At 39.8% G+C, this 27,876-nt stretch overlaps 2 protein-coding genes and 1 long non-coding RNA gene across 6 annotated transcripts in view; 2 read left to right on the forward strand and 1 right to left on the reverse strand.

The window, feature by feature from the left end:
* On the forward strand, window positions 1–15,199 carry RAC2 (Rac family small GTPase 2). Its single transcript, XM_007421011.4, has 7 exons — window positions 1–178; window positions 5,041–5,112; window positions 6,228–6,345; window positions 7,931–7,993; window positions 9,172–9,331; window positions 12,591–12,723; window positions 15,020–15,199. Exons 1-6 carry the CDS (start codon window positions 144–146, stop codon window positions 12,719–12,721), a joined length of 579 nt encoding a protein of 192 aa, XP_007421073.1. The 5' UTR covers window positions 1–143; the 3' UTR covers window positions 12,722–12,723; window positions 15,020–15,199.
* The window catches only part of LOC148215952 (uncharacterized), a 16,154-nt gene continuing 835 nt past the window's right edge, over window positions 12,558–27,876 (reverse strand). Inside the window, exons 2-3 of one of the 2 annotated variants that reach the window (XR_015796194.1) lie at window positions 23,455–23,578; window positions 12,558–12,683 (exon numbers count right to left, since the gene is read on the reverse strand). This is a non-coding gene — a long non-coding RNA (uncharacterized LOC148215952). Of the gene's footprint in view, window positions 12,684–22,275; window positions 22,440–23,454; window positions 23,579–27,876 lie in introns of those variants that run through there. The other variant, XR_015796193.1, reaches the window with a different exon arrangement.
* The window catches only part of SSTR3 (somatostatin receptor 3), an 18,941-nt gene continuing 6,543 nt past the window's right edge, over window positions 15,479–27,876 (forward strand). Inside the window, exons 1-3 of one of the 3 annotated variants that reach the window (XM_088141059.1) lie at window positions 15,479–17,104; window positions 17,782–17,927; window positions 23,659–23,727. The gene's annotated coding sequence lies outside the window, so the exon portion shown is untranslated. Of the gene's footprint in view, window positions 17,928–23,658; window positions 23,728–26,943; window positions 27,296–27,876 lie in introns of those variants that run through there. The other 2 variants (XM_007421012.4, XM_025168982.2) reach the window with 2 other exon arrangements.

Below are 27,876 nucleotides of genomic sequence, written 5' to 3' on the forward strand. Positions count from 1 at the left end.
CCTTCCTCCCTAACCCACAACCTGCTGTTAATTCAGCTTCAGTTTTGACATAACTCTACAAGACTTTCCACCATCAACATTTGTTGAGCTGCTTCGTTGCTCAAGAGGCTTCCTGAGCTCCACGGTGCTGCTAGGCCAGAGACATGCAAGCGATCAAATGTGTGGTGGTAGGAGACGGGTATGTACCATTCGTTTGAGGGGCAAGGGTGAGTAGGGGGTGGATCTTTCTTTTTTTCCTCAGCTGCCCCTCTGACAAAATGTATGCATTCTTGCTCTTTCTTGATCTCCATCTTTCTTTTAGAGACAGACCAAACAAACAAGAGAAGAAATATTATTATTTGTTTTCTGGGCAGTATGGATGGGAAAGTAATGCTTTTGTTTTTCACAAATGTTGCATTAAAAAAAGCCAGCCTGGATAGAACATATGTATTGTTAGATAATTGTTAGATAGAGTTTGCTCATAAGAGAAATTATTGATTGTGGAGTTGCCTACCAGAGAACTTGTTATTTATCAAATAGAACATGGCCCTTTCTTTTAGGCAGAACTTACCGAGCCTGCTGCTCTCCAGATGGGAAATTGGGATTGCAACTCCCAGAATTTCTAGTCAGTTTGATCAAAGGCCTAATGCATTTGAAAGCCAACAACTTGAGGGAATCTGATTTAATTAGTTTCATTTTGGGGGTTGAATGCTGCAAGCCTGGAATAATGTAACTATCTTTCAAATTATTTAAAATGGAGCCTTATATTCATGGCTTCCTGCCTATGTTGTGTTTTTACTGTACCAATGATCTTGGTAAAAAAGAATAACTTTTCATGGCCATTTTGTTTTGGCTTATGAAACTGGTAAAGTATTTGTTTCTATGAAGCTTTGTAAAACTAAGGTTAAGGCCCAGAAGGTCTACTTGGAGTGATCATCATTTCTATATGTCATTTGTGGACTGGGGGCCAGGCACAAAAGCAAACTGTAATCTCTGAAGAATGTCTCCTAATACAACAGCTGTGGACTCAGAAGCAGAAAAGGGGAGACCATAAAAGACAGATTGGTTTTTAGGATTGCCATGAGGTTACTTTTAGGATAGAGCTGGAGTCAGTTCCTTTGCCAGCTACAACCCTTTCTCAAAATATCTGCTTGTTGGAGAAGAGTGGCCATAATCAGATGCCAATATGAGATACAAGAAATCAGCATGAGAGAAAGAGAGGGAGGGAGAGAGAGAGAGAGATTCTTGGTGTGATTCTTGGAGAGATTCTTGATGATGTGTAATAATGTATTAAAAGCATTTGCAGTACAAAGAAACTTAGCAGCAGACATAAACTTCACCTCCTTCCTGATAATATGCTCCTGATGACTCAAGAAATTATTTTTTCCATGATTTGAAGTCAGCTCAAAAAAAAAAAAAGAGTTTGGGTGGCCTGCATGTAAAGACTGCTCCTATGTCTGTTAACTCAGATGGCAAGTTCTACTAAATTTAGTTTGGGACTTCCTATTAATTGTGCACTGAACTGCAGCCTCAGCTTCTTGTATTTTGGAGGGTCTTGAGCACAAATCTGCTAAGAACAACACTATCTACACTTTGGAGGAGAAGGGATGCTTGCCATGAAAGAAAATCAGCCTGTTCCCTTTATCCTAGGATTTCTTGAAATTATGTCACCTGGGTATGTAGAGACAAAGAGACATTTCTAGCTTCTGCATACACCAGTATCTTTTCTTTTGTCATGACCTCAATGAGGAAGTTTCCTTGAAGTGCTTAACCTCTGTGACTTTAAAAAACAAGTAGGTAGAAGTGGTGGGTGGGGTCATATCACTATTGTTCACGTTTGATTTTCTCCAGTTAAAAAGACCAAGTACTTAATGCTCCTGCAAATGACAATTATACCAGCCTTTCCAAATCAGATGCATAGATGATCATTCTATGCTGGCTGGAGATTTGAGAAATGATAGAGTAAATTCAACTGGAAGGCTTCCTGTTGAAATCAGCAACACTGGGCTTGATGGCTCAGTCGCCTGGCATGATGGCTGTATTCACAAGATACACTAAGCCACAGTCTAGCCAATCATATGTTAATCTAGTATGTTGTGTGAACCTGTCTATGTAATTAGATAATGGTTCATTCAATGTGTACCCAGAAAATTGGGTTAAATAAATGTACCTTGTGAACAAGTTCTGAATGATATTCTGATGGTGAAATTTCAGTGCCTGACATTGGTGTTGTCCTTTTTGACCTGACAGTAACAGTTGATAATGCTCAATCACCAGATAGCCTTGTCTAGGATATGATCCTTGGGCATCACTGGTTGAACACTTGATTGGGTCAAGTCTTTTTTGCCTTCTCGCTTTTTTTCCCCCAATGCTACATGCTGGATCATTGTTTTTGGAATTTTCCATTATAGTGGATTCCCTCAGGGATCAGTCCTGGGTCCTATTTTGTTCACCTATTATTCCCTTCTCTCGGGTGCCCTGATTCATGATCAGGGTTTTCAATACCATGCTAATGTTATGCCTATGGTACTCAGGTCTATCAGCCTATCTTACTAGGTTTTCATCCTGGATGTCGTCCCATTAACTAAAGTTGAATAGGGATAAAACAGAGATCATTGTGGTTTGGCCTGGTTGTCCTTCCCATCCTTTACTGTCTTCCTCCTTGTTTGTCTCCAGGGCTCCAGCTTTCCTCAGTTTTCTCTATATGAAGCCTTGGAGTCTTGATTGATAATAGTGACCCATTTATTAATCTTACAGCAAATTTTCAGTTGATAAGCATGTATAGGCTCTTGATAGCTTTATTGATGCTTGCCTTGGTTGTTTCATGCTTGGACTAATGCAATAGACTCCTAGCAAGTGCTCCCACTTCCTCTCTCTGTCCTGTGGTCTTAGTCCAGAACAGTACTTTTTGGATTGTTCTGGATCTTTGATGCTATTCTCATGTTTTGGTACACCATACGGCACTTTACTTGCTCCCTATTTGACCCAGAGCTGAGTTTAAAATACTGGTGCTGGTTTCTTGAGCTTTGTGGTCTCAGGCCCTCCAGTATCTGCTCTTATCCTATAATCCCATCCATTCTTTCTGTTCCTTTGTGCAGAGCTTTCTTTCTCTTTCACATTACAGGATCACTCTGCCCAGGATTGCTGTTGGGGCATTCTGGGATGGGCCCCGTAATTCTGAAATCAGCTCCCTCTTTTCCTTCATATCTGTGAAAGTTGGGTGGCTTTTAAAAAGGATCTAAGGACCTCTTTATTTGATTTGTGGATTAGTGTAGGGTTTGGTTATTCCACCTTACTCTTTTGCAGTTCCTAGAGATAAATTAGTATACATTAATATTGCCATTCTTGCTGCCTAAAGCAAGATATGATTATTGAGAAGGCATAGATAGATAGATAGATAGATAGATAGATAGATAGATAGATAGATAGATGGATGGATGGATGGATGGATGGATGGATGGATGGATGGATGGATGGACGGACAGACAGACAGACAGACAGACGCATGTTTTTGGCTGTATTGTAGGATATTGTTAATATGTCTTGTTGTACTGAGTGGCTGTTTAAATTCTAAATATTTGTTCAGTTGCTTATTACACTCTGAGCATTTTTGTTTTGGATGAAATGTTTGTAATTACTGTAGTTCCTTGATTCATACCATACCTTGGTACAGATGCATAATTTTATCATCATCACCACCACCACCACCACCATTCTCATGCAGCTTCTAACGTTCACGTAGGGACAAAATGAGTACAGCCTTTCAAAGCCAATTCCAATTATTGTTTAGAAGATCTACAAATATTTCAGCTGAATCCCAAGGAGGATTATTTAGATATAAACTCCACAGATCCATCCCATTATGTATTCGATTAAGAGAACTCAGGATGGATACCCAAGAACAGTTTTTCCAACCTGGTACCCTTCCAGGATGATGCAAAAATTACTTTTGTCATCGCTCACCATGGGGCGAGATGGATGTCTTACAAGATTTTTTTTAAAAAAAAACCTTTACAGCTAGGCTGCTTACAAGAAACACATACAGCCTTCTCTTCTAGTTCCCATTTAAAAGCCATCAAGATACTGTCTAGACCATGAGGCTGGTGGGAAAGACATTCTAAACTACAATTTCCATTGGATATCCTATTTGCCCAAAATAGGAACCATCCAAACAGACACATTCATGCTCAACTTCACATGCCTTTTTGTGGCCTCCGGTCTGACCTCATCTTTCACCAGTTTTTCAGAAAGGCCTCTGAACATGGACAAAATTTACTCATTGTACAGGGTGAGAGAAAAGAGTGCTTCTGCGTACTTTGTGTTATCATGCCTCCCACTACAATGTAGAAAAGTGATATAACAATATGGAATTGCACAAGCCAGCTTTCATCCGTCTAATATCTTCTGGGTATGTTGGTCCACAACTGTGATTATCTGAAGCAAGCATGGCCGGAAATGATGTGAGCTATAGGCAACCACATCTCAAGTGTGCGAGAGAAAGCTGGCTTAAGCAATTGGGTGACATTTTTTTAAACTAAGGGAAGTGGCAGTTTGCTTCTGGTTCTTCTTGATTCTAATGAATTTTTCTCACTAGCACCCAACCATGGAACAGACATTCCCTGGCAATCTCTTTTTTTCTTTATCTCCTCATGAAGTTGCCTTCACCTCATCCCCATCCATACTTAAGAGAGCTTAAAGCTGTCCTTACCTACATCTTGCAGATCTGAAGGGATGCTTCCACCCCTCTGTTTTTCTTCTGATGTGATACCCTGGGGTATGCACTAAAAAGGAGAAGAAGAGAGCAAGGCATTTTCAGTAATGGTTAACACACTATGCAGTAGCATGTTAGCCATTATCAAAAATACCTTGCTAGGTCCATAGGTCCTCTTCATTATTTGTGATTTATAGCAGATTTAAAATGTTCAATTTGTGGATACCATTATAATAGTGCTGTGCCTTGGAACTTCATTCATAAACAAAGCATCCCTCTAACTCTACTCTTGAAGCATATTCTTAAAAAGAACTGCAGTTAATATGCCTTTTTTCCCCCTTTTTCTTCAGAGCTGTAGGTAAAACTTGTCTCCTGATCAGCTATACCACCAATGCCTTCCCAGGAGAATATATTCCTACTGTGTGAGTACGGTAAGGGGTCTAGCTTGAGGTTGTTGGATTTGAGAGACTGGGATTCCTGTTTTTCCAAGGAAATGTAACTTTGCTGTGTGAATAATATCAGCAACAACATAAAGTCAAGTTCCCATGAAATAAGGGCATTCAGCATTATAATATTCCTAGATGGGAATGCTAAGGAAAACAAATGCATTTGATTGAGAAATGATTTGTGCCTGTTCTATGCATTTTTGGGAAAGGATGATAGATCAGCCTTAACTAACTTGGTGCTCCTCAGATGTATTAGGATCACAACTTCCAGAACAGGAACTGTCACTCCCAATACATCTAGGGAAGGTGATGGTAAAGGGACACAGCATCATTTTGGGCTTGCACCCTGGATATTTTCTAATGTACCGATTTAATGTAGAATTTGGCTTCCCATCTTATGTAAAGGATTAGTTTAGTGCCAGTTTAATTGTATATTGCAGGGAACAATTGCTTGAGAAGGGAAGGAACTAAAACAGGATACATAAACACTCATCTGATTTGAAATGGAACATTGTAAGCATCAGCAGCCTCAGAACTTCCATTTTCCCAAAGACAGCTTAGAGATGCTATGTCCTTTTTCTAGCCTTCCAGAAGGGGTGGGGGTGTAAAAAAAGTCAAGATGGCAACTACAACAATGCAATCTAAGCCCTGCTCCTTATGTGCAGCACACATAACAAAGGAGCAGGGCTTTGATTGCACAGGTGTGGTGCCATCTTGACTTTCTTGACTCCCTCCCTGCAGACAACCACGCCTTTCAGACTGCTTGCTAACGCTCCAGAATATCTTTGTCTTGTACTTGTACCAAGGGCCCATGCCCAAGAAAGCACGGAGATGTAGCCACCCTCTATTTTCTAAGAATGCCTCTGGGCTTCATGCTGCTCCTGAAGGTGCCAGTGGGATTTATAGAATCCCATCTTCCCATTTAATGTTTAATAAAATAAAGTCAAGTGAGCCAAAGAGTTGGTGCCAAGAGAAATACCTGTTAGCACCCTGGAGAGAGCCATACCTCCTCTCCTGAGTTAGGATTTCAGTCTAGTAAGAAGAGAGAGCTCTCTCCCTCATGTCACTATAAACTTTGATATCTGTTACAGCTTTGATAACTACTCTGCCAATGTGATGGTTGATAGCAAACCTGTAAACCTGGGACTATGGGATACAGCTGGCCAGGAGGATTATGACCGCTTGAGGCCTCTCTCCTATCCACAGACCGTGAGTCCTGCATTTTCTGTGAAGCATTGTCTCATTGCTTAGGGTCATCAGATATGGACTACAAAAATCCAGATCATCACTAGTTGGCTGCAAAGAGCCACAGTTCTCCTTATCTAGTGGACTTCCAGATATTTTTATTTGGTAGCCTTACTTACTTCTGAAGAGCTTTGTACCATATTCCTTGTTAGCAAGCACATGGCAGCTTCTACCTAACCTTGGCTGATCTCCAAAAAAACCTATCCAGGATTAGACCTAGTTAGCATCTGATGAGAGACCATCAAGAAATCCTTAGACTATAGATTAGAGTGGAGATTTTAAGAAGCATCCTGAAAGAAGTCAATGACAATAAGATAGATCCACATCATCACCAGAAGTCAATATTACACTGAAGAAGGGTCTTCATACCTGGGCCACAAAAATTCTAATTACATTGGATGGTGCCAGTGCAACTAATGGTAATGTCATGTAACCTTCATTACAGCCAAAAGACCAAAATGTTTAATAGTTTTATCCATCTGACCCAGGACTCTAGACAGCCTTTTCCCTAATTTTTTAAGATGGAGATAAGACTATCTTTACATTCTTTAAGGAGGTCCTTCAATATTCCTGGACAAAATCCTCAAGCATCTCTAGCTGATAGTAAGTACTGTATAGCATGAAATATAACCCTCCAATGAGGAAGGTATGATGACACGAAGAAAGCATCTAATCAAGGTTATTCTGAGATTATCTTGATTAGATGTGGTAGATAGTCTTTGTCAGCCTGTGGACATAGCTGTGAATTTGTTAGGGATGCTTGTAGAAAATGGCTACCACTAGGGCGTGCCTCATCATAAGATGGCTGCTGTGACAAAGCACGAGGCTATAGCTCATCTGCATTGTTATTTTCTAGGAATGCCTTACAAGGATACAGGTGGTGATGTGAACTGGCACTTTGCTTTTAGCGTCCCACCTTCTGATTTTTTTAATTAAATAAAAATAAAATAGGTACAAAGACAAATCTGTTCTTTGTGCTGCTATAAGCCTTTTTAGTGGAATGACGCAGCCATCGTTCTGTCTTAGGTGAAAGTTCCTTTGCAGAAACTGAGTTATTAATGTAAGAAATCATAATGCTGTCAAGTCTGTATAATACTTCTATATTTGGTGTACTGTTGACATGGTTTCTTTATTTCAAAAGTCCATTGATTTCAGTAAAGCTTTTCCACAAAATTCAAAATTCCTTAGCTGCATCATGTCATAGTTTTGCAGACTAACAAAAATCATTGAACTTTAGAAATATTCATGATAGATAGATAGATAGATAGATAGATAGATAGATAGATAGATAGATAGATAGATAGATAGTCAACTCAAGGCAGTGATCATACTTATCACTTTTGCCTCCTATTTTCCCCACAGCAATTGAATATAGTGTTTCATGGGTTATAATGTCCTTTGGCATTTCTGCCCTGTAAAATGCTTTAAGCACTTGAGCAACATGTACTGTATATCATTTGATACATTCTGCTTCACAATGTGACATTTTTTCTGGCTGGACCAAACTGTCACATGATTTTTCACATGTCTTTGAATTTTCTGCCTACAGGATGTCTTTCTCATCTGCTTCTCTCTCGTCAGCCCTGCATCTTATGAAAATGTTCGTGCTAAGGTGAGATCATCTGGGTTTTTGTGTAGTACATGTGCAGAGCAAGTGAGGCTGGGGCAGACTCAATCTTGGTATTGGCTGCAGCATGAAAAATATATAGTGATGTTAAAATATTTGGATCCCAATATGATGTATAAATTGGACTGATATCAAACACTTCATTGAAAGTTTTGAATGAAGACTCCTAACTTTTCCCATGCCTGGGTTGGATTCCCCATATTGGCTGGGAACTCTGGCAGTTGAAGTCCAGTAAATCTGGACGATGTATTGGATGAAGGCTGTTTTACATCAACATAACTCTTCCAATCCATCAGTGGTTGCATCATACTCTACAACCAAGGTTCAGCAACCCTCGGGATCCTGGCTAGGCAGAGCTGCCATTCTTTGCAACAGTTCCGGTTTGTCTGGATCCTTCTTAAAAGGGTCTGGGGATTAGGTGAGCCCTTCATTGTGAATTTGTCTATTTTATGATCTGAGTTGGGTTTGTTTTCAGATGCCATTACATACTTTCGTTCTCCATAAACGAAGGTTGTCTGGTTTTAACCCCGTGTGTGCCTCCCAGAGTTGCAATTGTGAGAGGGGCAGCTACATAAATTGATTGTGTGTGTGTGTATGCATGTGTGTGTATGTATGTATATATATATATATGTATGTGTGTGTATGTATGTGTATATATATGTATGTGTGTGTGTATATATATAATATAATATAATATAATATAATATAATATAATATAATATAATATAATATAATATAATATAATATAAATAAAATAACTATGATACCCAGAATTGAATGAAGTACTTCAGTGGAACTATTATTTCCCTTGATATGGATATTGTACTTCTCTTAATGTAACCCAAAGTTGCATTTGCTATTTGTTTGTTTTGTTTGTTACATTTATAGCCCACCACAATCAGAATCAACTCTCCATGGTTTAGCAGCTACATTATACGCTGTGACTCATATTCAGCTTGTTATCAATTGCTATTCCAAGATCCATTTCCTATGTATTATTACAAACATTTATACCCCATCCAACACCTGGGCATTTGATTTCTAGTCCTTATCTAAGAAGGCTGCATTGGTGCAAATGGCCCACCTGGTTTCTCTTTTACCATCTCCCTGTCCGGCATCACTGACTTTGTGTCACTCCAGTCAAATCTTAAACTTTCTTTCAGTGGTTCCCTGAAGTACGACATCACTGCCCTAGCACACCCATTATCCTGGTGGGCACAAAGCTGGATCTCCGGGATGACAAGGATACTATCGAGAAGCTGAAGGAAAAGAAGTTGGCCCCTATTACATACCCACAAGGTCTTGCCCTGGCCAAAGAGATTGGTATGTGACGCTGCAGGGAGGGGAAAGTTTGCTAGTTTCATTTATGCCAGCTGAATTTTAGATACCCATCTTTCTTGAACCAATCTAATGCAGATAGACATCCATATCTATCCTTTAGACTAGGTTGGTACAAGTTAGTCTGGGAAAATTATGCCATATCTTCTAGCTTTTCTTCTTTTCTTTGGCTTGTTTATTTTGCCAAAGTATGAACACAACAGGAGGATCAACCTGCACTTCAGCCTTTAGTGACGCTGTAGGGACTAACTCTGGTGCAATGTGCAGAAACCTGTGGAGATATAAGGGCTAGAAAGCAGCTGGGAAATGCAGAAAGGCAAATGCATGTCAATATGATCTACTTAGCACACGAACCCTCTTTTTTGATGGAACAGTACACTTTCACCACTATTGAGTGGAAGTCCTGTTCATCTATCCTTGAATTGGCAGAAAATATACAGCTGTAAAAAATTGGCATTCCCATTCCAATACCTATCCTGCCTTTATTGCCTCTGTTCCCAATCATTTTGTTTGTTTGTTTTATTTAAAGCATTCATTCGGCCACCCAAGTCAGACTATGTGACTCTGGGCAGCATAGAAAAAGGGATCATTATCAGTCACCTGACTGTCTTCTGGGATTTTAAACACCCTGAGGCTGCCCTTTCACACTGGAGATCAATGGGCAAAATACTACTTTAGCAACCAAGGACAACTTAAGGTTGTCTCAATCACAGTCTGGGAATGAGTTGAAAGCGATGTCTTGGGAAAATGGCAGAACAAAGTTGTTTAAGATTAAGATCCATCTGGAAAAATGTTTTTGTGTGGAGGGGGGGAAATCACCCAAACCAAATTGGGATTTCTGCCATTTTTCTTTCTTGCAAATTATTTATAATCTATCAGGTATTGCACACATATACAGACCATGAACCACAGTATTATGATCAGGTGAGAAGTTCAAGCACAGGAGACACAGTACATCTGGGATATCTGAAAAAGGTGCATTTTATGTTATGTTCTATGCTGAAAGTACCCAAACAAGGCATAGAAGCATTTGCAGACTCCCAAAACCTTTGATAGCGCTCAGATCCTCTCCAGATTGCTGAATCATAATTTTTAGTGAAACAGGAGAAAGCTGTTATGAGCATAATCACATAAAATGCATTTAATATAATTTTGAATGTGTTTACATTTTGAATTAACATAAGTCAGTGTTGATTCCTGTCCTGACCTCACCTTCTTTATCCTGGATCTATCTACTTTTTGGTGTGTGGCCCCCAGCACACCTCTAAAACGCATAGTGTGTGCTCTTTGGCTTATCCCACATCTATGCATCTTATTTATTAGATTATTTGTTACATTTCAGTTAAGGCTATCACTACCAGATATGCACTACAAAAGAGTTGGAGTGTGTCTGGACAGGCCCAGTTGAAGTCTCCATGGCAGGTTTTGTAGGGTTATCTGGAGCAAGTTTGATTCTGTGACTCCTGAGGAATTGGACAAGGTTCTCCAGTCTGTCAGCTCAACCACCTGTTTGTTAGATCCAGGAGGTGACCTCTGGTGGAGCCTATGCAGTGGTGTCTGCTTCTCTGAAAGAGGGTGTGGTCCTCTCTGTCTTGAAGGAGGCTATGGTGTACCATCTCCTTAAGAGGCCCAGAAGTATGGGACCATTTTCATCCAGCACTGGATTAAAGCATTACAGTTCAATCAAAAGCACAATTCAGATAAGAAGGACAGTAGTATTTGCTTTATGTTGGGCTAAAATAGCCGCAATGCATTAGATAGACAGGGGAAGAAAGTCTTTCCAAGATTTTCATTAGTTGCTCCAAGGAAATGCTACCTTGAATATTTTGGCCCCCAACAGAGGGATGCTCAAGTATTTTGTTCAGTTCACATTTTAATGGGCCAACCAGTTCTGAGCTGCAAATCAGAAAGCAGTTATCTCTTAAATTTCACACTTTTCCTACTTATGTGTACCACATGAGTACCACTTATGAAAAATACAAAAATGCATGTATAAATGTGTATTTTGAGAATCTAAAAAGTAGAAAAAAATTGTTGAAGAAAATGCACTAAGAAATGTGTATTGAAATGCACATTTTCTGCATTTAAAAATAAGATGTATGTGGCCATTTGATAGAAAAAAACATGGCCATAAAAAAATCATTTGTCCATTCCTACGAATACACTAGAAAGCATATGTTCGTGCCTGCTCACACCTTGGTAGTAGAAGTTTGTTTGTTTGTGAGCAGAGGCAACAATGATCCATATGTAAGGGTTAAGGTGGCATCAGGCTTCTTGCAGAGTTAAGATTAAGATTAGGGCTTTAACTCTGAATATCAGAACTGCTGCTATTTTCCCCTCCTCTTCTCAACTTTCTGTATCCGGAACTTGCCTTCTATCAGTCGAAATAATGTTGAACCACAACTTCCTTTTCCTGTCCTGTGTACTGGGACATACCAGCAACAGCTGAAAGTCTGCTCTCTTTCTGAAGGTTCTTTAACAGGGCAGGCACTCATGCTTTGGAAAAATGAACTATTTTTCCCTTTTTACTAACACTCCAAGACCTAAGTAGAAATCAATTGTGAGACACAGGCAGAGTGAGAAAATAGAATGATACAGTGTCTTAGATGAAAAATGTTCTTTGGGACAGCAGTTCTATCTTGTTCTCTTCTGGATTTAGGGTTGCTACCTTTTAACAAAAAAACAAACCTTGGCTTTTCCCATGATCTGCCTGATAATTTAGAATCCGCACATACAATACCAGAAATGCAGTTTCTACTAATTGATGCTGGACATCCATTATTTATTTTCTTCTAATATCACATCAAAGACATCTAGTTTTATCATATCAAAATACAAGCTGTAGAGCAACAGCAAGTGAAATTTTTGTGTTCATGTATTCCTTATGGATGGCCATAGCCATCTGGTTGGCTGAGTGGTAAAGCATCTACTTAACACGCAGAAGGTTCTTGATTTAGTCTCTGGCCTCTCAGATAGGGATGATCAATGCTTCAGCCTGAAACTCTGGAGAACCATTTATTGTCAGTGCAAACAATATCAAGATAGATTCTTGAATGGTTAGACTCTATATAAGGCATCTTTCTATGACAGGGCTTTAGTGTGATCCAGTTAGTTTCTTCTTATATTCTCACATTCCTAAGTAGTGGTGCAGTCCATAGTGATGCCAGACCTGATATCAGGATAAGGGAGGGAAATTCCTCCATTTCCGCCTCTTCCTCAGAAAGACAACTTTCTCTGTTTGCAGATGCAGTGAAGTACCTTGAATGTTCAGCACTCACCCAGCGTGGCCTGAAAACAGTGTTCGATGAGGCCATTCGAGCAGTTCTCTGTCCACAACCTACAAAGACAAAGAAAAGGGGATGCAATATCCTGTAGGGGTAAGTATCAAAAGATTCCTGCTTGTGCTTTCATCCAGAGGTCATCAATACTTCTGGACAGTACAATGTTTCCTTAGCATAGAACTTCAGAACATTGGAAAGTTTATAATGGGCTATTTTTGTGATTCTAGCATGAAAAAAGTACAGTATATGGTTCCATCAATTTGCTGTGGAAAAGCTGCTATGATTTAATGACCCAGACATCCGCTAACTCATCCCTCCAAACTTTACAAAGGACCAATGTATATGACAAGGTTGGATGATATAAACTTGAACCTAGAACAAAGGACTCAGTATAGTTTGACATGAAATTTAAAAAGCCCATGTGCTTCATTGCACACATAATCTACACATCAGCTTTACAACATGGTGCTCTGCAGATGGGTTGCATTCCAACACACTGTGCTAGACTCACCACCTTTGATCAAGGATTGCCAGTGAAGCAGTGGATGGTAGGTGGCACACAGAGATGTATCACTGGGCACAAAAACCCTTTCAAAGTTCTCCACTCAATTTATGGACAGTGAAGTTGTTACGGGTGATTTTTCCAAATCTCTCCAGGGAAGAGGAACAACTTCTCTTTAGACTTCCCCTGAGTGATGACAGTCACATTGCTATTGCAAAAGTCCCAATGGAGAAATTGTCTTGTGATATATTTCCCCAGGATTTAACTGAAGCATGGAACGTCAGAGAAGCTGCAGATCATTGGAGAGATGATTGTATAATGAACAAGACATTTATACATAGACATACGTACACCTTGGCCACCTTTTCAGTAAATAAATATTATGGGAGATTTTAGGTATATTTCATGTACACTGGTTGGTCTAAGACTGCAATAAAGCTTATGTTATGCTATGTTATATTGTACCCATGAAAATGTCTTTAAATTATCTTCTTCTTTCAGAGAAGAAAGTACTTTTTTATTAAATCAAATGAGGCCAATTGGTAAAAAAGTGCAGGGAAATTCCTCTGTTTAACACTATGCAGGTGTGTTCAACAGAATGTTTTTGGCAGGAACAGAAAGTATATTTGTGCTTAAGTATAAGACCAACAGGGAGTAACATTTATGTAGGTAGTCTGGAACACATCTCAGCACCCTGGAATTGGGAGAGGGGAGAGATTGGAGCCCTTTCTCTCATTTCATCTTGAATATTCAGTGTACATGTGATGGAGAAAAGAACATTGTGCTGCTGTACCCCAGCATTGATACACTTTATGGCAGTGTTGTCCAAACTTGGCCACTTTAAGATGAATGGACTTCAATTCCCAGAATTCCCCAGCCAGCATGAAGTCCACTCATCTTAAAGTGGCCAAGTTTGGACAACACTGCTTTATGGCAACGTGAAGGAGCTCTGCAGCACGCTAACATTCTGCACAAGCCTACTTTTCATAACAATTTTACTGAATGCTAATGCACCAATAAAGGTCATGAGCATCAGCTCTATACAAGGAAATCCTGCAGTACAATGTTTTCACGCATAGGACACTGTGTTTGGGCTCCATCTTTTTCATTTGCTTTTCCCACTCACTCTCCCACCCTCAGATCTCATCCACCTTTGGTTAGCATTTCATTGTTTTTGAGTATACTCCATCCTTATTATATTGTTCTTGGACTTTTCCATTAGCTATATAAACCCTTTCAAAATATTTAGTACTTCTGCAAACCCTAAGATTTTTCCAAGCCTGATGACAACATTTGTACTCCAGCCCTCTTCAGACAGATCTTTATTGAGCAGCAGGATATTCACTGCTCCATTCACCCTCAACAGCTAATGAAGTTGCCCATGTAGTTTTATGGGGCTGAAGCTACAGGAGAAGGCTTCCCAGGGCAAAAGTACCACAACTTTGTGATTCAATTGTATAAAAGGGTAATGCTTTCCTAGAAGCCAACCTTTGCTGGGTTTCTGGGCTGGTATTTGTGGTAGCACAGTAGATTTTTGCCAAATGAAGAGGGTTGATCTGTACCTTTTCTTTTTTGTATAACAACAAACCAGTTCAGGGATCCATTTACGTTGTGAAAGTGGCCCTAAGTCTGCCATTTTCTCCCCTGTTCTAAAGGAAACATGGATCTTAAAGGCTGCCTGCAACTATCTACTGCTTCATAAAGAGTGGAGAATATAACTCCTCAGAGCAGTTTTCCCAAAATTGGTCAACCCTCCAATGCCCATCACAGCCATAGCTAAGAACTCTGGGTGTTGAAGTCCATGTATCTGAAGGAGCCCTGGGTTGCAGAAGACTGTCATATAGCTAACAGACTATACAATTTCTCTCTCTCTCTGTCTCTCTGATACAGAGTCTGGATTCTGGCGCTTCACCCCACAGACCTTTCTCTGGACTCTGAAGAGGGGATGAAGCGAGACGACTTTAGCACCTGCTGAATTTTTAATCCCGTTCCACCCTGAATAGCCCAGTGCTTCCACAACTAGCTATTTGTTCACTTAAAAAAAAAAAAATCTGAATGTATACATTACTTCACTCTTAATAAGGTGCCTTCCAGTATGAATTGCTTTTTCTTTCCCCTCTAGACCTAATCTGTGGCTATTGCTTAAAAAATAAAATGCAGTTGTGGCAATATGTCCATTAGTGAATGGGCAAAGCACTATTAAAGCTTTTCAAAGGCTTCTTCGCCTCGCATATACACTTTGCAGGTCCAAACAGTTAATGACTCCTGTTGATCTGGGCTGATGGTTTTTTAATGAATATTTTCATTTGCCTCCTGAATACGTTCCCTAAATTTCCCCCGTGCCAGTTTCCCTCTTGGCATGGAAGTGTGTATGGGGTTATTTCTTAATTATTTATTTCCTCTCATTTTTCTTCTCTCTCTCTCTCTCTCTCTTTCTTTTTTGGATGGTAAACCAGTACCATAAATGAAACTCTTCCACTATTATAAAAAGCAAAGAAAAATATATATTGTCAGGAAATAATTATTGTTTTTAGTTGAGTGAGAAGTCAAAATGGTACTGAGGTAATTGAAGGATTATGTTCAGCATTATCCCTATGCTCTATTAACACGTACAGACCACAAAATACATTGCTTTTGAATAAATGTTATAGAATATGGGAAAAGACTTTGCTAAGTAAAGTGCTGGGTAATACAGTAATAGATAATGTGCTATATGAACTTTCATTTTTTTAAAGTCATTTCTGTTCTAAAAAAATAACGCTTCATCAGTACTAAAGAGCTCTAGCATATGAGTTTTGTTTTCTGTAAATTTTTCTCCTACATAATCTATCTGCTCTTACTACTGATCACTGCACTGCAAATAAGACTCAATTACAACATAATAATAAACTATCTGCTCCTATTACCCATATCTTGTATGGGTGCTAATACAGATACACATTTTCAGAGATGGGTGGCTCAGATGCTGGCTGTTCTGTTACTTATTGAGCAACCTATCTCCTTTGGCAATATTATGAGGCCACAACTGATGAAATTCATTCCTCATAGATCCTGAATGGGAATTTAGACTGGGTGCCATTACTGAGGAGTAATGTGCCCTTGGTAGACACTATGATCATTAGAGGACATGATCCCAATTCTTAGCACATAAGATGCCACTGTCACTTTTCTATAATTTCACTGTTGGGTTTCCCTTTCTGTATTGTTCCTGTAGCCATTTTGGGATGTAACCTGGGCATTTAATGATTTTGGAGGATGCTAACTTCTTGCTACATTTTGTTTTACCAGTGGGTCTTCTGGGAAGGCTGGTTGGTTGCCTTCTACATCCTTGCCGAATGTCTGTTACTCTCCACCCATCCACCAAGTTGCACTCCTAATTTCTTCTCAGTCTTCTGTCTTTCAGGAAGCTTTTTAATGAGGTTCTGAGCTAAGCCCGGATGCCTACATGTTGGTAGTGTTGCAACAATTCTAGTCTAGAAGTGCAAATATTTGTTCATGTTAGATAAGTTGCGTGGCAGAAACAATGCGACTCTTGACAATACAGTATATAATTGCATGGCAACTTACTAGATGTGCAAGAACCAAGTGAACAGGCCAAAATGAGTGATGTGATTAAGTCTACATCAGACATATCTTTGCGGTTTAACAAATGGACACTGCTCCATACTGTGTTGCTATAGATTTGCCTATGTTTCCATCTGTGCCAAAGTTTTGCCATTTTTACAATTCCTTTTATGGAAGAGTCCAGTACACCGAAAACATTTACTAAAGATGCTATACCATGTGCAGTACTATTCTCAGTGCCTTATAACTCTTATGTTATAACATTTAGACCATCAAGCCAATCTAATCTGATTGGGATGACTTTAGATCAATAGGTTCTGCACTGCTTTTTTCTAGAACCTCAAGATCCTCCAGCTGGAACCAGATGTGAAACTGTGGCTTGAAGATGATGGATTAGAGCATGCTGGCTGGGTAATTCTGGGAATTGAGGTCCACACATTTTAAGTTGCCATGGTTGAGAAACACTGGCTTAGAGGACAGGCAATTACCTGCTATAAACCATGAGCCATGCACTTGCATTATTGATATATTCAGGCATAAATCAACAACTGTGTAATTACAGCCTAAACTAGGAGGTAGAGAAAGATTCCTGGCATTGTTAAACAATTCTTAAACAATTAGGAGTCAGAAACTTTTTCAAACCATCCAGTGAGGTACAAACAAATCTTAATTTAATTTTGCCTTATCCCTGATATTAAGAAATGCATTTCGGCCATTCTAAAGGATATTTGAGATCTATAAATCTTTTTGACATAAAACATACCAGAAACTAAATTAGTTTCACTAAGAAATCTCTGGTCTCAACTTCCTCATTCACAGTAAGAATTCCTGACCTGCTACAGTATGTGTGACAAATGGATGGTGTATTGTATGAGTGGGATGGTTGGTAAGAAGGAAGACAGTCTTATTCTTTATTTCTTATACACCATGTTGTTTTGTCTCAACGTGCCCACAGCTCTCTCCTATCCAAGAAATGGTGCCAAAGAGCATAAATGGTTATATGTTACACAAGCCAATGGTTTTGGCAATTAGTAAATCTGCATTATTAGGGACATTCTTAATTTAGGGTGTGGCCCTTGTCTTTGCAGCAGTTTCCTCCTGTTGAAGTGCTTCTGGGCACCCCCAAGGATTGGTGCAGATCTCTGCTGCTATTCCAATCTCCCTGCTTGCACTAATCAGTAAGCAAGAAGCAGAGACAGAAATGGAATGCTGAAAGGAGCAAGGAGGAGACAGAGTGAGTCACCTATCAAAACTAATAGCCTACAGGTTGCTAAAATAAAACTGATGAGAGCTCTCCTTACATGTAATAGAATTGGCAGCTGTTGGCACATCTATTACTGGATGGTGCTAAGGACCAGGAAAGGGGCATGGCATTAAATGATGGTCAATAAGATATATTCTTGAACACCTTCCCAAAGAAACCATTTTCCCATAGCTTTATTGCCACAGACCTTATCACCCGAGACAAAGTTCAGAGCAACAGATACAATCAAGAAGTCACTGAGATAAACACAGATAAACTCAGAGGTATGGAAGAAGCCCACCCAGCTAAACACAGAGGTATGGAAGAAGCCCCTTCTAACTCTCAAAAAATCATAGTAGAAAATTATACCTATAGGGCATTTTACAGATTAACTGCAGTACCAGTTTGGATGCCATGCCTAACCTGCTGTGCCAAATAGAATATATTCGATATGGCTATGTTCTTTTTCATGTGAATGAAATGATAGAAGGACTGTAATTCAGTGGTCAATTACATGTTTTGCATGCAAAAGTCACTGGCTGAATCCCCAGAATCTCCAGCGAAAGATGGGAAAGCCCCCTGCCTGAAAATTTGGAGACCCACTCCCCAGATGATTTTGAACCAGAGGGATCTATACTATACCCTCTTGTTGTAAAATTGGACATAAACCAAATTTCCTAATATGCAATAATGTTGGATTCAGACATCATGTTCAGCTATGGATTACTTGCCTATGATTTTATGAACAAGCCACAATTGTCCTAAGTTCCAGGGAGCATTTTCATCCTATGACATTGTCAAGACTTTATCCCTTGAGATCATTTGGTGAAGAAAAGGAAAAGAGACGACACTAAGTGTGCTGCCCCTTCTCTCAAAGTCCTCCTGCTAGACTACCCCAAAGGATCCCAGCTGTGTTTGATGGGGAGTTATGAGTTGTTCTATTCACCTTCCTTTGATCACTTCTGTGGGATCTGGATTATAAATTTTCAGATGATGAGATGCTTTTATGTGCATTCAAACAGATGTGAGTAGAACCCCCTATGGACCTCTCCACTCAGTAGAAGGAGGTCAAGAATGTTGGAGAGAGAACTGGACAAAATCATTGTATGCTTTTGAATTTCCAAGGTCTTTTCATCTGGTAAAGCAGTTAAAAAGAAAAAAAATGGGAAGGAAAAATAGTGTTAAGACCACATCTGATTACAGTTTTAGATGGAATGGGGAAATCGAGTATGGTTATAGAGATTCCACATAGGCCTCTCTCAAGATTTATGGGGGGAAATGACCAAATAATTGTTTTTCCAAACATACACCATTTGGGGGGATCTGGATGTTGGACTTAAAATTATTTGCATCCTTTTTTTTTAGATGCATATATCCCTCACTAAATGGAAAGCATAATGCAGTTCAGAAGAAACTTGAAAGACAGCTCTAATTAACAGCTTCTGAACCTTTTCCTTTTTCTTTATATTCCATCTCTAAATGGAGCAGAAAACAACATAATCTCACACTTGTTAAAATAGCAGATGGAGTAGTTTGACCATTCTGGCAAGGTGTAGCTATCAAAACATTAAAATGCTATGTTAATGGACATCTGAAAACAAACACAAAGCTAAACTCTGTTCCTCATTCCTGTGGAATAGTTTCTAGTTGCCATCTGAACCTGGTGGCTTAGTGGGGAATGTACACTGCAGTATAATCGCAGAAAACAGACTCCCTTGAGCAAAGCAAAAGGAGGTGGGCTGGAAGCAGGAGATGAAGGACAAACTAGAAGCTGGAAAGAAAAGGAAACAGATAGGCAGAAGCAAAAGAGGTGGGTGTTGTTGATCTCTGCGTAAATGCCAAGGGAATCAAAAGGCAGATTCTCTGAAAATATACACACACGTACAAATCATGTAGAGAGGCAGAAAAAAATAGCTGACTTATTCTGTCCTGCAATGGCACACTTAGGTGGCTCTGAACACAATGGTCTTACAGGACATCCTTCACTTAGATAATATATTTACTTACTTCAAAGGTGAAACAGACAATAAATATGCTACCCTTTACGTTCTCCCATCCTGTGGTTTACAAGTACCATTTTCTTGATATTTTTGGGCAAGGGGGATAATATTAAGTTCCTTGGTAAAGATAATAGTTAAAAAACTGAACTAGAATTTCATATTTAAGAATTATGTAATTATCATAACAGCAGATTATCTATCTAATCAAACACTGAAGCAAAAATCTCCCTCTTCATATTCATGAGAACTACATCCTATAGTAAAGTGGATTGGGGGCAGGGGAGCATTATCTATTATCAAATGTTCAAGGTAGGGCTATATTTTAGTTTCCTAAAAATAAGTTGCAATCTTCAACCTCTTTGTCTTCACTGCTTCTGAAAATAGAGTAATCAGAACAAACTAGAGGACTCTTATATTGTTATAAAGATAATGTATCCAAATCAAGCGTAATTCCATGTTGTTTTTTGGTCAGCAATAAAAAGTAATTTGCCATTGCCATTTTTCCAACCTAGCCCATGGCTTGGTATTCTCTGGTAATCTCCCAACCAAGTACTAACCAGGTCTGACAAGTTTAGCTTCTGTACCCAAGTCAGCCAGATATTGCTACCTAATGAAACAGTTCTCCCAGTAGTTATGGTATAGCTAATCTGTGATAAATGATCAGGAACTATGAGAAAAGATGAAAACAAGGTCCAGTTAATTCCACATTATTTTTTAAAAAATTGTAGCCATCAGCAGCTAGTCCATCTGGAATTGGCCAGAGGTCTACCAGTGAACTATAGTGTCCTCATCCAAAATTGTCACCCAAGATAAACCAGAGGGCAACAGGTTCTAGAAACCCAGATATGGCAAGTTAATTATGAATTAATCCACAGGGTAGAATGGTGGTGTGTGTCGGGGGGGGGGGGGGAACAAGCATTGTGCTGAAACAGTGCAAGCTTTGCCCCTGTTATACTTGCATTATATACAAAAAGGGTGGTGCCTGCATTGCAACAGTGTGATGTTTGTTTCACCAATTTGACAAATTATCTGATCCTGTAGATACCTCTGAATATAATTATAATTCACCTGTCCTAAACAACTTGGAGCTACGCATATTTTTGATATCTCATGAACAGTGCTTGGATGCTGTAGGATCTGGATGGGGTGAAATAAATTCAGATTAAATCTTCTAAGGTGGAATTGTTTGTCATCAATAGACATTGGGGCAATCTGATAACATTTTTCTTGGCAATAACTCTGGATGGGACTATGTTGGTTTAGGACTCAAGATTTCTCCTGGCCTGAAAGCTCCTGCTTAAACAGCAGGTGGAAGCCATGACTGGGGGAGATTTTCTCCAGCCTTAGCTATCTGGACCAACATGCCCTGCAACAACAATGTATACCTGGATCACAATTTACCTGAAGTATTGCAATGTACTCTGCAAGAGGTTGCCTTTGGAGACAATGAAAAAGCTACAGCTGGTACAAAATGCAGTGCCTAGATTCCTGGCAAGACAACTCCATCAAGTTAAAATAATAATGATTCTGAAATTGCTACATTGGTTCAAAGTACTTTTATCATCTCCTTAATAAAAAGGAGCAATTGCCTTGATTGCTCCATCAGGATTATCATTCTGGAGCAATGAGGTATAACATGCCTGTCTGTCATCTCAGAGTTTCTCTCTACCACCACCAAACTGACCACATGCAAAAATATATCTGGAGGAGGCTTGCTAGGAAAATAGAAAAGGAGGTCCCCCAGTCTTAGCAATTTTGTCTTGGAAAGCAAAGACTCAGACTAAGTGTGCAAATAAACTTGCAGATGATAATGCCAGGTGGCTGTTCATATGCACCCTTTTCTCCCCTCCCTTATTTGGGAACAGAAATTGAGCCTGTAAATCTCCAGTTTGCCACAGTCACTTGTTTGCTCCAAATCAGGGATCTCCAATTGCCAGCTTTAGAACAATCCAGGATCTTAAATCCATTGCATAATATGGTTTTAAGATGAAAACTTGTTCCAAAGTTGGTAACCATAGTATCTTTTTCAGATGAAACAGGAAATTATGATAAAATGAAAGGGGACAGAAGAGACTGTACATAGCTTATTAATCCAAAGTTTGGTCAAACAAATATGTCTGCTAAATGCAAAATGCAACCCAATTTTTTTTTTAATAGTCCATCCATGGAAGCATACTCTGCATATGAGGAGCAAACCTTTGAACATTTTAACTAATAACCCTAAAAAGGATTAAAAGCAGCTAAGAAATCAACATTTATTTACATATGATTTTGCCCAGAACATGTCAGGCAATCACACAACTGTTTTTCCACATAGCATGTCTGCTAATCACTGCTGGGGGGGGGGGGGGGGGGACAGTCATAGCACATCTGCACATTAAAATATTGACAATTGTCAACTTAAATATTACAGGATGCCTAATGAACCATTAATACATGTCTTCTTCATTTGCAACTTATAAATGATCATTAGTCTGGGATGAATCTCCTCTGGATATTGTTGCTGCAGAATAATAAAAGAGAATGCAGAATAATATTGGTTAGATTAAGCAAGACAATCAATATATATCTTATTAAATATAAGTGGAAGAAGGAATTTAGGAAAAAAAACAAATTAATATACATTGTAGTCCTGGATTTACCTTTTGAACTGATTATGACTTTTATTACTGCAGTTAGAGAGACTAGAAATACAAAGCATTTGCATTAAATATCACTTACAAAAATGCTCCCCCCCCCCCCGAGCTTGGAAGACACATATAAACAAGTTGCATAACACCAAATTAAGAAAGGCCAAAGCATATTTATGAATTAACAAGTGGGATGGTGGCTTGTAGAGGTAGGAATGGCATCATTGACAGACACAGCAAGCATTTCTGAACGTACAAGTCTGTAAAACTTCACAGAAATCTTGAGTGAAAAAACACAAATAGAAATCGATAGGCTCTGGGCAAGAAATCCAGCCTTCACGATGAATGCTTAGCATTAGCCCAGCTTCCCTTCTTCTCAGCTACAGAAGCATCCCTGAGCTTCTTTCCATATTTCTCCCTTTCCCTTTTTTTTCTCCAGTTACCTCTCTCCTCTATTTCCTGTTCTGTCACCATCTGTTATAACTGCACTCTTTTGCACACCCCCTCATGTCTCCTTTTTCCTTCTTACACCCCCTCATTTCCCCTCTTCCTCCTCCCCCCACGCTATTTCCTTCTATCATAATCCCTCTGTCACTCCGCCGATCTCTCTCTCTCTCTCTCTCTCTCTCTCTCTCTCTCTCTCTCTCTCCCTCTCTCTCTGTCTCTCTCTCTCCTTTTCCTCCTAGCCCTGTACCTCCTCCTGCCTGCTCCCTCTAAATCGATGCCGATTGGCTGGTGGCACCCTTCCCAGGCGCAACTGACATACATCTTGATCTGCCTAACCCTGTGAGACAAGCAGCCCCCCTCCACCCACCCTCTCACTTCATTCAGCAGAAGGAAAGCCAGGCTGGGCTCCACTCATTAGATGCTAGAAGACAGCCTTCTTACCTGCAGTGGCCACGGAAGACCAGGTGGGAGAGTATTAAAGGCAGGCAGGCAGGCCGATGGGGGAGCAAAGGGGCCAGGAGAAGGCATGTCACCCCAGGAGGAGCAGCCAAAGATAACCAGGTGCCTGAAAGGGAGAAGGAAAGTCAAGGAGATGTAAAAGACTGTGGATTCAGGCATTCATTTTCTATTTTTCTTATTTAAAAGAAAGAGGAAGAAATAAGAAGATGAAATATCATCCTGGGAAGTGAAGGCACATATCCATTTGTTGAATCTGTGAGTATCGGGCACAGCCTCCTGTCCCTGGCTGTTCCTTCACATTCAATTGCATGCAAAAGTTTACTTTGACAGCCTGGGCAATTGATGCCCTCTCCTCCATGCCCCTCCCTCTTCCATCCCCTGCAGATAAGTAGGGTTTTTACTTTTGGGTTTTCTTCCTAACATGCATTAGCTTTGAGCTAGGGAGGAAAGAGGGCATGGTGAGATGAGCTGCTGGGGCACTGCTGTCTGATCAAGTTGACTCTTTTGTCATTGGCTTATGTTCTCCCAGATCTGTCAGCTACAGCTACCTGTTGTCATTCATTTAACACTGTAATGCAATTGGCAACTATCTGCTCCAGAAAAGTTCCTTGTCTTTTTAAAGGGGTTTTCCCTGAATAACTGGAATGTAGATTGCAATCTTGGAATTGTAAAAACCTTTAGGACAGAAGCTTGATCTACAGAGTAGCCTGGTGGGGGTGGGGGGATTGGTTTAGGTGGGATATGACAATTTTATTTGTTTGTTTGTCAGTTTTATATCCTACCTATTTCTTCAGACTCATGACAGTTTACCAATTGGTACCCCCGATATAAATTATGGGCAGTGTGGAGGTAGTCCACACTATTTGCATGATGACATGCAAATTTCAGAAATGGGTTTCAAATCTTTTTAGATAAGGTTCCTCTGAGGAAGGTAACAAGAGAGCCAGTTTGGTGTAGTGGTTAAAGGCACCAGACTAGAAACCAGGAGACTGTGAGTTCTAGTTCTGCGTTAGGCATGGAGCCAGATGGGTGACCTTGGGCCAGTCACTCTCTCTGAGCCCTAAGAAAGAAGCCGATGGTAAGCCACTTCTGAAACTGATGCCAAGAAAACTGTAGGGACTTGTCCAGGCAGTTACTAGGAGTCAAGACTGACTCAAAGGCACCAAAAAAAAAAAAGGGGGGGGAGGGGAAGTTAATAAATATCCATTGCCATATCAAACACACTTATACAGCATGTATCTACTGAAATTTTTCAAAATTGTTGACTCTGTTCAGAGACTGATATGGATGGAAATTCTTAGGTTTTCTTTTTTCAGCTGCAGTGCTAGGTAATTAGAGAGAAATTTCTTTATTCCAAAAGTCAATGACAGTATTTTCTCCACTGGAGAGGATAGCGTTCTCACACGCAGAAGTTCAGCCTTCTGCTCTTGTTTATTTTTCTATTATGTAAAAATATAGCAAAAGTGTGTTGAGGTTCCAAAAGAGTGCCTGATATTTTTTTAAGAAACTGATACACAAAATGGAGCCCAATAATTGTACACATAATCATTTACAAAGAACATGGACAGCTGAAGCATCTGTAGCAAGTAGCCAGAGTGGTGTTGCAACTCATACACTCATAATTTACTCTCCCCAAAAGCTCCCCAAAATCATGTTTATCTATGTGGTTACTAGGAGTCAAAAATGACTTGATGGCACATAATCGATCAGTCAAAAGCTTATAGGTCTGTCTGCACAGACAGACAAATACCTTATCATGGGTTAGTTCTGGTTGAAGAGCTCTATAAACATACCTGATTTTCACCATTTTGGAATTTTTCATATGTCGACTTGCGGGAGAGGGCAAGATAAAGGTCTGGTTATTACTGATTTGTACCTTGGGATCCAAATGTCTTTCTTTAAGGCCATGCTTTATTTCTGAGACATTGCATGTTCCTAGCAATTAAGCAGTCATTGTTTTTCTCTGGAAAAAAAGATTTTTTTTCCTACTTTTGGTACAGCTTGAGGCAGTTAGAGATGTTCCCTAAGATATGGCTGAAAATGTGCTTAGTGTTTCTCTAATGATCAGCCACACTGCTGGATTTTCAGGGTTTACTTTCAAAAAGACACTGCTATTTGTGCACTCCTCAGCCTATACTAGTTTAGACCGTGCTTTTCTGCATAACATTCCCATTTCCAAGCTAGGTTTCCAGCTCCATATCTAGCACTTTGGAAAATATCTTTAAGATACCTCTCCCAGAAAGCTCCGTACTTAAATCTGTGTGTTATATCTCAACTCTAGCACTTATACCCGTGTTTTGAACTGCTGTCACCACTTACAAGTTCTTCTTCCTAATGTTTCCCAACAGATACTTCCCATTAAAATCAACAGAGATAAAATACAATTAAAATCAATACAGATTCAGAAAATAAAATGCTTTCTTCAATAAGTATGACAACAAGCCATCTTCTATTACTGAGAGTAACTACATTAAAGCTGCATAATCTGAGACCTAAGGGTACATGCAGCCATTTAAAGTTTGGGAACAGGTGGCTCCCAGATCCTTTTTAAAAGCTGTACCCCCCAAAAAAGCTGAGGATTGAATGTAGCATCATCTGTATGCATAACAGTGCTCTGACAATGTGTCATTGGGCTTCCCCTCAAGGTAAGCTTATGAGAAAACCCCTATAATTGCTACTTCTTAATGCTTTGGTTCAAAAACCATGATTTCCATTTCCTAATGGAAGTTTGTAAGAGTTTCCAGGTTAAAAAATTGGCTAACCATGGTTAGGAATACCAAATCTTCAGTTATATATATTCATCTTCCTATAAGTTCCAAAATGAGAAATAACAACAGAAACAGATACAACTACTGTCTGAATGTATAAGAGTTTTAAGTTACAGATGAGTGGGAAGAGGGAATGTCCTACAGGCTATCTAGATAGTTAAGGGAAACCTGCAACTATCATTCCATACCTTCAGAGTTAGCTGCATTGCCCTAGAATAATCCATCCTTGCAGACACCAGATTCACTTTTGCATGAAGGAGGTAGCAAAGAATAAATTAACTCAATATAAGTCCAGTACTTAAGTCAACAAAATTCAGTGAATGATGACCATTCAAAAAGAAAAAGCAAGTTTTTAATTGTGAGCCACCTAGAGTCACCCCCTGGGGGAGATGGGCAGCTTATAAATTTAATTAATTAATTAATTAATTTCATACAGAGGTAAACTAAATACTTATTAGTGAATACTTGGCAACTGTGATGTTATGTATTGGTTTGTCATTGCATGAAGACAACTGCAAACCTAGTTAAGAAATAAAAAGGGAGATGCAGGAGTGGGCTTCTGTCAACCTTTTTTCAGTCTAAGGGAAAGTCAAAGGAGAGGATAGAGCTTGTTACATATGTGGCAAGTTGGGACACATAGCTCAAGATTGTCGAAATCACCTATGTCAAGAAAAGAATGTTAAAGGGGGAATTTTGACCTTCTAAAAAGGAGAGAGGAATGTGAGGGAGTGAAGTTGGAGTTGCTGCCTGTGCTTTGGAAAGGTAAACTGCAGCCGGGCAGAAACACTTCTCACCCCATTTCCCTGACTACTTACCCTGGTGTTTTCAAGGACATGTCGACATCCACAAGCAGCCCCAACCCCCCCAGGATCTTAGCTTAGAAAAGCAAACATTAAGACAGGATGAAGGAGGAGATGTGTGTGTAAGAGGAAACATAACAAGCAAACAGCCTACAGACGGGGAAGCAGAGGCGATGTCTAAAGACTGGCATGCTGAGAGGTGTGTGAGAAGGAGGCTAAGCAGGAACACAGAAGCCACTGGACAAGAGTCTTCAGGTTTGGCTAGCTCTACTCCTAGTATGGGGGTGGGGGGTAGGTTAGGGATACAGAAATCCATAAAGTAAGCAAGGATGAGGACATAGAGGTATTTTTCACTCTGTTTGAATGGGTAGCAGTGTCTAGGATTGATTGATTGATTGATTGATTGATTGATTGATTGATTGATTGTTAAACTTGTATGCCACCCATCTCCCCCAACAGGTGACTCTGGGCGGCTCACAATAACAAAAAAGGAAAAAACACCAATCCCTCCAACAATGGCTAAAATCCATGAATAATTAAAATAGAAATATACATTTAAAATGTCCTAAACCCCCCCTGTAAATTTTAGCCCTAAAACTTTCAAGATGCTGGGGGGGGAACCAAACCCATCACCCCACCAGCCATCTCCACAGATGCGAGCCCCCATCCAGCCCCCAGGCCTTCTGGCAGAGCCAGAATTTAACCCCTTTTCTGAAGGCTATGAGGGAGGGGGCACACCGGACCTCGGGAGGCAAGATGTTCCATAGGGCGGGAGCCACAGCAGAAAAGGCCCTCTGCCTAGACCCCACCAATAGAAATTCCTTGACCGGTGGGGT

The sequence above is a fragment of the Python bivittatus genome, unplaced genomic scaffold (assembly GCF_059951505.1).
Source record: "Python bivittatus isolate LINGU-HERP-01145 unplaced genomic scaffold, Pbiv_v1 ctg000330_np1212, whole genome shotgun sequence".
Taxonomy (NCBI): domain Eukaryota; kingdom Metazoa; phylum Chordata; class Lepidosauria; order Squamata; family Pythonidae; genus Python; species Python bivittatus.